Here is an 8,971-nt window from a genome sequence, read left to right as displayed (position 1 = left end):
TGCCTGGAGCTCTGAGAAAACCCTGCTTTCTACTGAACTTTAGTGACAGTTTTATGCCAGCTCTTTAGTCAAGCTTACATCAGAGCATGGTATAGGCCACAACAGCATCCTTACACGATCGAAAGATCTAGTCTTATTTCTTATGATTCAGAGCCTGTCATCCTTACTTTCTCCTCCCCTAACTGCTTCACTTGGAGGTAAGGGCATGGTTGCTAATGGGTTAACTCGGGGACAACCACCGAGAGGCTCTTCCTAGAGGGCCCGGGAAGTGGTATTGATTCCCACTTGGGCTTCCTGTGCCCCACAGTCTCAATTCTTCTCCAGCATCTGGAGGCTGTTCATTGCACCGAGACATCTTTGGGGATACTTATTGTGGGATTCAGGGTGGGGTGCAGAGGAGGACGCTGCAGAGGCGCGGACTGCAGGGGGCAACCTGTGAAGCTGCTCCCCAGGTGTGTCCTCGCCCCTGGACACGCGGAAGGGGACCGCTGCAGTTTTACGGTCCTATAGTGATTGCCCACGTTTCAATAATTTTCCGAAGACATATAGCTCCCAAGTAGAGTGAGGCTCAAGTACTGCCTTGGTCCACAATGGCTAGGGAATCGAAGGAAAGCGCAGCTTTGGACGCCCAGTCTGCAGAGGACCGGACGGGGATCCTGACCGTGAAGGTGGAAAAAGAGGACGCCTCCGTCTTGGCTGCAGAGGCGCGCGCCCCAGGCAGCCCGGCTCCGAGCCCCGAGCACTCCCGCCAGCGCTTCCGAGGCTTCCGCTACCCGGAGGCTGAGGGGCCCCGCGAGGCGCTGAGCCGACTTCGGGAGCTCTGCCGACTGTGGCTGCGGCCTGAGACGCACAGCAAGGAGCAGATGCTGGAGCTGTTGGTGCTGGAGCAGTTCCTGACCATCCTGCCGACGGACCTGCAGAGCTGGATGCGGGAGCAGCATCCAGAGAGCGGGGAGGAGGTGGTGGCGCTCTTGGAGTATCTGGAGAGGCAGCCGGATGGGCCGATGCCGCAGGTAGAACAGGTTTAGTGTCTGCAAGCTGTGGTCGGCTTCTTCCTGAAATCTCAAGATCAGAGTGAGGGGCTTTTCTTTAAGATCCAGAAATTCTCCGTCTCTTTTGGTACTATAAACCTCTTTGACAGTAAGGTGAAGTCTCTGGACTCCTTCACATAATAGTATTTATTAAATACCTGAAGTAAAATATAAAGAATTAAAAGCAACTCAATTATATTGAAATACAGTTAGCAAAGTAGTAAATGTATGGTAACGTTATATATATGCTTTTAAAAATTAATGCACTAAAGAGTGAGATCGAGGGACAGGCCTAATAACTCTAGTATAATTTCAAAGTGGTGGTGAATATCTTTGATTAACATTTACTTGGTTGTAATGTGATGTGAAAACACCTCCAGTTTCAACTGGTGACAGTCTTTTGTACTGTCTGTAACATCTTGGTTTGTTGCTTCTGCTCATGATTGAATGAAATAATGAATTTTGCTTAGAGTCTAGTAAAAATAATTTTTCCTATTCATATTCATGGAATACTTAGGAGCGAATCTGTGGACCACAAGTTAGAAACCCCTGGGTTTGTATTTATTTATATCTTCCTGAATATTGTGTAAGACTAAGTTCCGTTTCAGAGAAGGCAATGGCACCCCACTCCAGTACTCTTGCCTGGAAAATCCCATGGATGGAGGAGCCTGGTAGGCTGCAGTCCATGGGGTCGTGAAGAGTCGGACACGACTGAGCGACTTCACTTTCACTTCTCACTTTCATGCATTGGAGAAGGAAATGGCAACCCACTCCAGTGTTCTTGCCTGGAGAATCCCAGGGACGGGGGAGCCTGGTGGGCTGCTGTCTATGGGGTCGCACAGAGTCGGACACGACTGAAGCGACTTAGCAGCAGCAGCAGCCCTGTAATAGAAGAATCACTTCAAGTTTCAGCTTCAGGCTTTTCATTTTTTATAGTTGTTGTGGGAAATTCTAAGCTGCACATGAGCTAATGATTGTGACAGTGGCTTGAAAACCCATTAATTACAAATGTCTGGAAGGAAACCTGCATTTAATGAGGACGTACCATCACTAGGCCCTGTGTTAGGTGATTTCACACACTGGGTTCTTATTTGCTGGTTTGCAAAGCCCTGCAAGCTAGAAATTATCTTTTTTTTAGGATAAGAAAACATATTAGTGTTCTCTGAGAACTTAGCACCAGTTCCCAAAGAGTTTTCACAAAATCACAAATATAAATAATGAGGGAGCACAGAGTAATGGTAAAGAACGTGGACTCTGGAGTCATTCTGCCTAAGCTGGGTGACCTTGGGCAAGTTGCTTTAACACTGTGCCTCAGTTTCACCATTACAAGAATGCAGATAATAAAAATACCTAGCTAAGGTTGTTGCTATCTGCATTAAGTTAATATTCATAAAGCTCTTAGAAATAATGAATAGAAAGGAAATAGAAAGTACTGAGAAATAGAAAGTACTGGCACATAGAGAATGTTATAGAAGTGTCTGAATAAATAAATGAATGACTTTTAGGTCCTAGGTGGTGGCCAGGAGCAAGAACTGCTCTGTTGCAAGATGGCAGTGTTGACACCCATTCAGAGGCCACAAAATACCCAGTTCCAGCCAGTGAAGGCTCTGCTCAAGCGTGAATCTCTGGGATCCATTCCAGACAGAGGTGAGTGTTATCTTCTGGGCAGTATGAATTCTACAGACTTCACCCAGTTTCACTTAAGGATCCCCTAAAGGACAGATTTGTGGATAAGTGCTTTATATGCCCATCACAGATCTACTTCTCTTTGAGACTGAGACCAGTAGGGAAATTTCAAACAATAGTGGAAAGCTTTCCTAATCAAAACTGGACATGATAAATAAGACTTTATTAAAATTGGTGTTTGGAAAGAGTTGATTTTTTTTAGCAACACAGTTATCTCCGTTCATTCAACATATATTCTGGAGGCTCCCTATGTGGTAGCCAGTATTGGTGTTGTGGGTATCAGGAATAGCATGGTCCACAGCATAGATTTCTTCCTCCTGTGGAGCTTACATTCTAGTAAGAAGAATAGCAAATAAATTAATAATACACTTTCAGATATTGGTGAGTGCTATGAGGAACATAAAACAGAATGTGTAAAGCCTGTCAGAATATTCCAGAATCGTAGGACTTGTGCAAATCAAAGAGTGTAAATCTTCAAAACCTGTCACTAGAACAGGGTGAAAAATCACTCAGTAGGAAACTGCTATATTTTCCTGAGTGTTCCCCATGTGCTGTGAACATTTGGGCAGATTTCCAAGGCAAATAACACTGGGATATGCCAGCCAACATGAAATCTTTATTTCTCAAAAGAGATCCTAGCCTAACCTATTTTCTGCCTCCTGCCAAGTTCACCTTTTATAGGAAAACCTGAAGTTCCCCTTTACTTCTCTTGAATCTGAGCAAGTTCTATATAAGCAGATTCCTATTTCCTTCTTTCTGGGCTCAGCCTAATCTGACTCTTCTTAGTCTTTTATAATAGAACTTAAGAAAAAAGTACTCTAAGCTTCTAAATAAATTTTAGCAAAAACAAATATCCTCTTATCCACTCTTTCCAGAATGTTCAAGATGAAAGACTCTTTAGATGGAATGCTTTGTTTTGCCTTTATGCTGCTTCCATTTCTTACCAAGGATCTGCCCACCAATTCTGTGCCTCTATGGAGCACACCACATCTCTTTAGGTCTAAGGATTTGAGCTGGCCAGGATCAGGAATTTTGGAAAGGCACACATGCTATATAAACTTCTTTGTGGCAATTTATCTATGCAGTTTTTGAACTTGGATTCCACGGAGCAGGAAGGCTGAATGCCAGGGTAGATCTCATCCAAAGTGCTTTCCTTCTCAGTTCTCCAGGTTCCAAGGCTTGCCCCTGGGGGGCGCTGCAGAGAAGATGCCGTGATAGCCACCAGGTTCGCCCCAGGGTCCCAGGTGAGCTGGAGCCCCTCTCCCTCCCCCTGCACCCAGCACCCTTCACTACTGATGGGCTCCCCAGTAGATCTCTTTCTCCCCATTCCTCCTCCACCCTCATCCTATATGCATCTGGAGTTTTGAGTTTTCTCATCTATTCCAAGATTGCCATATGTCATTATTTTGGTGTTCACTTAAGAGGATTTTTCTGTTTCACTCCTAGCTGAGGGAATGTCTGTGCTTCTCGGTTCTTCCTACCCCATCTGTTTGGTCAACTCTTTCATCAACAAGATTTTCTTCTTCAAGGGAAATTTAGCAAATACAAACTGAAGATTTTGTTGTGATGGTAATTTTTTTTTTTTTAAGTATCAAAAACTGTGCTGCTAGTGAGTAATATAAAGTCATGCTCTGTCCCCTAGGGACTTAAAGGAACACAGAATGTGTGTGCTTTTAGTCCAAGATACTGAACAGCATTTGCTTAACCTGGATTTTAATTTCTTACCTGGTCTTTCATGTCCTGCTTGAAGACCTCAGTATTTGAGGCTGTGTAGAATCTATTTTCCCTCACCTCAGACCTAGATTTCATTTTCCCTCACCTCAGACCTAGATTTCATTGTATTTTAAAATCATTGCTATAAATAAGCCCCCACCCCTGGTTTGCCAAAGCACATCACATATATTTTGAAAAGTTTGGATATGGTTCCACTCCTTCCACTGCATTTGTCCTTATTTTCCAAACCTTTTACTTTCTGGACTTTTAAGATATTTATGTGAAAGTACTTATTGTAATGTGTGTATTTCTTTCCTTTAATGGTTATTTTTTTTGATGAAGATATTATTAGAGACAGGATTAAGTAGGCATAAGTGTACCATACTTGTTTTTTTATAAATAGCCCATGTAAAGGGAATGTTCCTTCATTACATGTACCCAGTTTTGTTTTTTTTTTTTTTTTTATTGGAGCATAGTTGATTTATAATACGTTAGTTTCAGGTATATAGCAAAGTGAATCAGTTATACATATACATATATCCACTCTTTTTAAAAAATTAATTTATATTTTGGCTGCACCACACAGCATATGGGACCTTAGTTCCCTGATCAGGGATCAAACCTGCACTCCCCTGCAGTGGAAGTGTAGAGTCTCAACCACTGGACCATCAAGGAAATCCCTCTCCACTCTTTTTAGATTCTTTTCCCATATAAGCTGTTACAGAGTATTGACTAGAATTCCCTATGCTATAAAGTAGGTCCTTACTAGTTATCTATTTTATATGTAGTAGTATGTATATGTTGGAGAAGGCAATGGCAACCCACTCCAGTGTTCTTGCCTGGCAAATCCCATGGACGGAGGAGCCTGGTAGGCTGCAGTGCATGGGGTCGCTAGGAGTCAGACACGACTGAGCGACTTCACTTTGACTTTTCACTTTCATGCATTGGAGAAGGAAATGGCAACCCACTCCAGTGTTCCTGTCTGGAGAATCCCAGGGATGGGGGAGCCTGATGGGCTGCCGTCTATGGGGTCTCACAGAGTTGGACACGACTGAAGCGACTTAGCAGCAGCAGCAGCAGTATGTATATGTCAATCCCAATCTTCGAATTTATCCTTTCCTACCTCTTATCCCCTAGTAATTGTCAGTTTGTTTTCTACACCTGTAATTCTATTTCTGATAAGTTCATTTGTACCCTTTTTTTTATATTCCACATATAAGCAACATTATATGATGTATGTCTTTCTCTGTCTGACTGACTTGTACTCAGTATGAGTGCCTGGGGAGTGATTTTGGGCAAATGGAACTAACTCTATTGTTTTAGGGGCCATTTAAAATGGAAGATGTGGCACTGACTGTTTCCCCTGGATGGACACAGCTGGATTCATCTCAGGTGAACTTGTATGGAGATAAAAGGCAAGAGAACCATGGCAGCCTGACCTCCTTGGGTAAGACTTATGGACATTGATTTCTTCTAAGATTTCCTGGCTTCCTTTGTATATTAGCATCTACTAGGCTATTAGAAGCTGTATGAATTATGTTTAGCATTAGAACCACCATGTCTGAATCCCAACTACTAACTGGCTATGTGACTAGTTTATTAATCCTTCTGAGCCTTGCTTTTTCTAAAAAAAAAAATGTATTTACCTATTAATATTTGGCTGTGCCTAGTCTTTGTTGTGGCATGTGGGATCCTTAGTTGCAGCATATGAAGTCTTTAGTTGCAGCATGGGAACTCTTAGGGCATGTGGGACCTAGTTCCCTGACCAGAGACTCAACCTAGGCCCCCAGCATTGGGAGCATGGAGCCTTAGCCACTGAACCACTAGTGAAGTCCATGACCCTTGCATTTTTATCTGTACTGCCAGTGTTCTGGTCAGTTTAGGTGGGATGAAGTAGGTACAACCTCTAGTTTAGATCTAGCTCATAGTAGATGCTTAGTAAATGCTGATTTCTTCCCCTTCCCTTCCTGTTGCTAGCCCTGACAGGAGAGGAGAGCTGAGGGGTCTCTTCAGGAAATGGACCATGGAACCATAGGGCGAGAGCTAGAAGTGATCTAGAGACTGACTGCAGAGCCTGGCCTTAGAGATGAGGATGCGGTGCAGAGACACACAAGATTGCCTGGCTTGTCTGAGTTCACACAGCTCATTGGCAGCACAGTAGGGGCTCCAACTCAGATCTCCCAGCACTGATGCCAGTTTTACTTGGTGGACCCTGCCACTGCCTGGGTTCCAGCCAGAAATGACTGTACCTTCCAGTGGTCACTGAATTCTGAGTTCCTGCTTTCCCTGTTTCTCACAGAACATTTCAGAAATTCTTTTACTTGCCTTGTTTACTCACCCCCTGCTCAGCCCTTTTAGTGTCTAACCCCAAGCACATGGCCCTGCCTTACTTTCATGGCCCTTCTTACTTTACAGAATTTAGAGCCTCTGTGTGTATCCCCAGCACAGTCCTTGGTATTTCTCACCACCTTCCCTCCAGTCTCTCCTTTCCCAGGTTGCACCCTTCTTCCAACAGCCCCATTCTCATTCTCAGGTCTCTCTCCTCCCCAGCATCCCTGTTCTCCCCCTTTATTCCCATCTGCATTCTAATACTTACATCCTCATCCTTGCCATATACAGACCTTTGTAACTCTTGCCTCCCTGGGACTCATCACAAAGCTTTCCTCTGTGGCAGGACATAACTGACAGTTGCTGGCCGTTTGTTGTTCAGGTGGTGTGGTGCAACCGAAGATCAGAGAGCTGCCTCCAGATGAGGATCATCCAACACAGGAGCCCGGGCAGATACCATGCCACCTGGGTGAAGCCACTGGCCAGATTCCTGCTTGTGCAGAAGCTGGTGAACAGGAGGGCAGGTTACAAAGAAAGAAAACTGCCGCAGGAAACAGGCGGCACTATTGCCATGAATGTGGAAAGACTTTTGCTCAGAGTTCAGGCCTGACTAAGCACAGGAGAATCCACACTGGGGAGAAACCCTATGAATGTGAGGACTGTGGCAAGACCTTCATCGGAAGCTCTGCTCTCGTCATTCATCAGAGAGTTCACACTGGTGAGAAGCCATATGAATGTGAAGAATGTGGAAAGGTCTTCAGTCACAGTTCAAACCTTATCAAACACCAGAGAACTCACACTGGGGAGAAGCCCTACGAGTGTGATGACTGTGGGAAAACATTTAGCCAGAGCTGCAGCCTCCTTGAACATCACAAAATCCATACCGGGGAGAAGCCTTACCAGTGCAACATGTGTGGTAAAGCCTTTAGGCGGAATTCACATCTTCTGAGACATCAGAGGATCCACGGCAATAAAAACCTTCAGAATCCTGACCCTGGACGGACCTGGGAGAGTCAGGGGAGGAAGGAAAGCCAGTGGGAAAATGTTGAGGCTCCTGTGTCTTATAAATGTAATGAGTGTGAGAGAAGTTTCACAAGGAATAGAAGCCTAATTGAGCATCAAAAGATCCACACGGGTGAGAAACCCTTTCAGTGTGATACATGTGGAAAAGGCTTCACCCGAACTTCATACCTTATTCAACATCAGAGAAGCCATGTTGGGAAAAAAATTCTATCTCCGTGACCCACGTCTTACATGCCAGAGTTGATGTTCCTTCCTCATTGAACTGAAGCCACCCTGGAACCCTTGCTGACTAGAAAACTGAGCTGAGCTTTATTTCCCACCACATATCATCAGGTGTTTGTTAGAAAAGAGAGTCTGAGATGAATTATCTTCTACAACCTAGAAGGTGATTGAAAAAAAAAAAAAAAACTTGTTTGATAGGAAGCTATGGGAGCATTATCTGGAAGAGGTTGGACCTGAAATAGTTCTCACCTTTTAGACTTAAATGGGCTTCCAGGCTGTCTAATTAATCACTCTCAGCCAGCATTTTATGATGTCTTCTGGGTGGATGGCTCTCTGATTTGGGGGGCTGGTGTTCTGACTGCTCATTTTGCATATAATTAATCCCTCACCTGTTGGTTGGATCAGTGATGTCTTATCCCCACCCCACTGTGCCTTGTATACAGGTGCTATAAACATTTATGAAATATACCAGTGAAACGACCTTCATAGCTCTGAAAGTCTAATGTCTGCATTGCTGATGACTTTTTAAGGCCATTTGTGCTTGTCTAATTCTCTGAGGGTCTAGATTCTGGGTCAATCTAGTATATTTACTGCCAAGTACATAAGATTGTCAGAGTTGGAGAAGTGTGTGTGTGTTAGTCGCTCAGTCATGTCCGACTCTTTGCCACACCATGGACTGTAGCCTGCCAGGCTCCTCTGCCCATGGGATTCTCCAGGCAAGAATACTGGAGTGGGTTGCCATTCCCTTCTCCAGGGGATCTTCCCAACCAAGGGATTAAACCTGGGTCTCCTGTATTGCAGGCAGATTCTTACCGTCTGAGAGTTGGGGTAGAGGAATCCACATTTCTTCACCAGCATAGGAGTTATAGTAAGAATGCCTTAAATAGCTTCTTTATCATTAAGACATTGTGAGACTGTTGCATCCATACAACTGCAGTCTGTAGTCAGCGTTAACGACATTAGTTCAT

General features: G+C 44.2%; 1 protein-coding gene across 1 annotated transcript; it reads left to right on the top strand.

Annotated features, from left to right (window-relative positions):
• The first annotated feature begins 295 nt into the window (after positions 1–295).
• Positions 296–8,668, top strand: ZKSCAN4 (zinc finger with KRAB and SCAN domains 4). The gene is made up of 5 exons (XM_010857331.1): positions 296–1,013; positions 2,537–2,678; positions 3,879–3,961; positions 5,754–5,877; positions 7,141–8,668. Exons 1-5 carry the CDS (start codon positions 591–593, stop codon positions 7,998–8,000), a joined length of 1,632 nt encoding a protein of 543 aa, XP_010855633.1. The 5' UTR covers positions 296–590; the 3' UTR covers positions 8,001–8,668.
• Positions 8,669–8,971: the final 303 nt, after the last annotated feature.

The sequence above is a fragment of the Bison bison genome, unplaced genomic scaffold (genome assembly GCF_000754665.1).
Source record: "Bison bison bison isolate TAMUID 2011002044 unplaced genomic scaffold, Bison_UMD1.0 scf7180017864379, whole genome shotgun sequence".
Lineage (NCBI taxonomy): Eukaryota > Metazoa > Chordata > Mammalia > Artiodactyla > Bovidae > Bison > Bison bison.
This window is presented reverse-complemented; position numbering and strand designations above follow the sequence as displayed.

Coding starts and splice junctions, on each gene's coding strand:
- ZKSCAN4 (XM_010857331.1), top strand. CDS start 591: ATGGCTAGGGAATCGAAGGAAAGCGCAGCTTTGGACGCCCAGTCTGCA. Junction 1,014..2,536: donor CGGATGGGCCGATGCCGCAG/GTAGAACAGGTT, acceptor AATGACTTTTAG/GTCCTAGGTGGTGGCCAGGA. Junction 3,962..5,753: donor GGTTCGCCCCAGGGTCCCAG/GTGAGCTGGAGC, acceptor CTATTGTTTTAG/GGGCCATTTAAAATGGAAGA.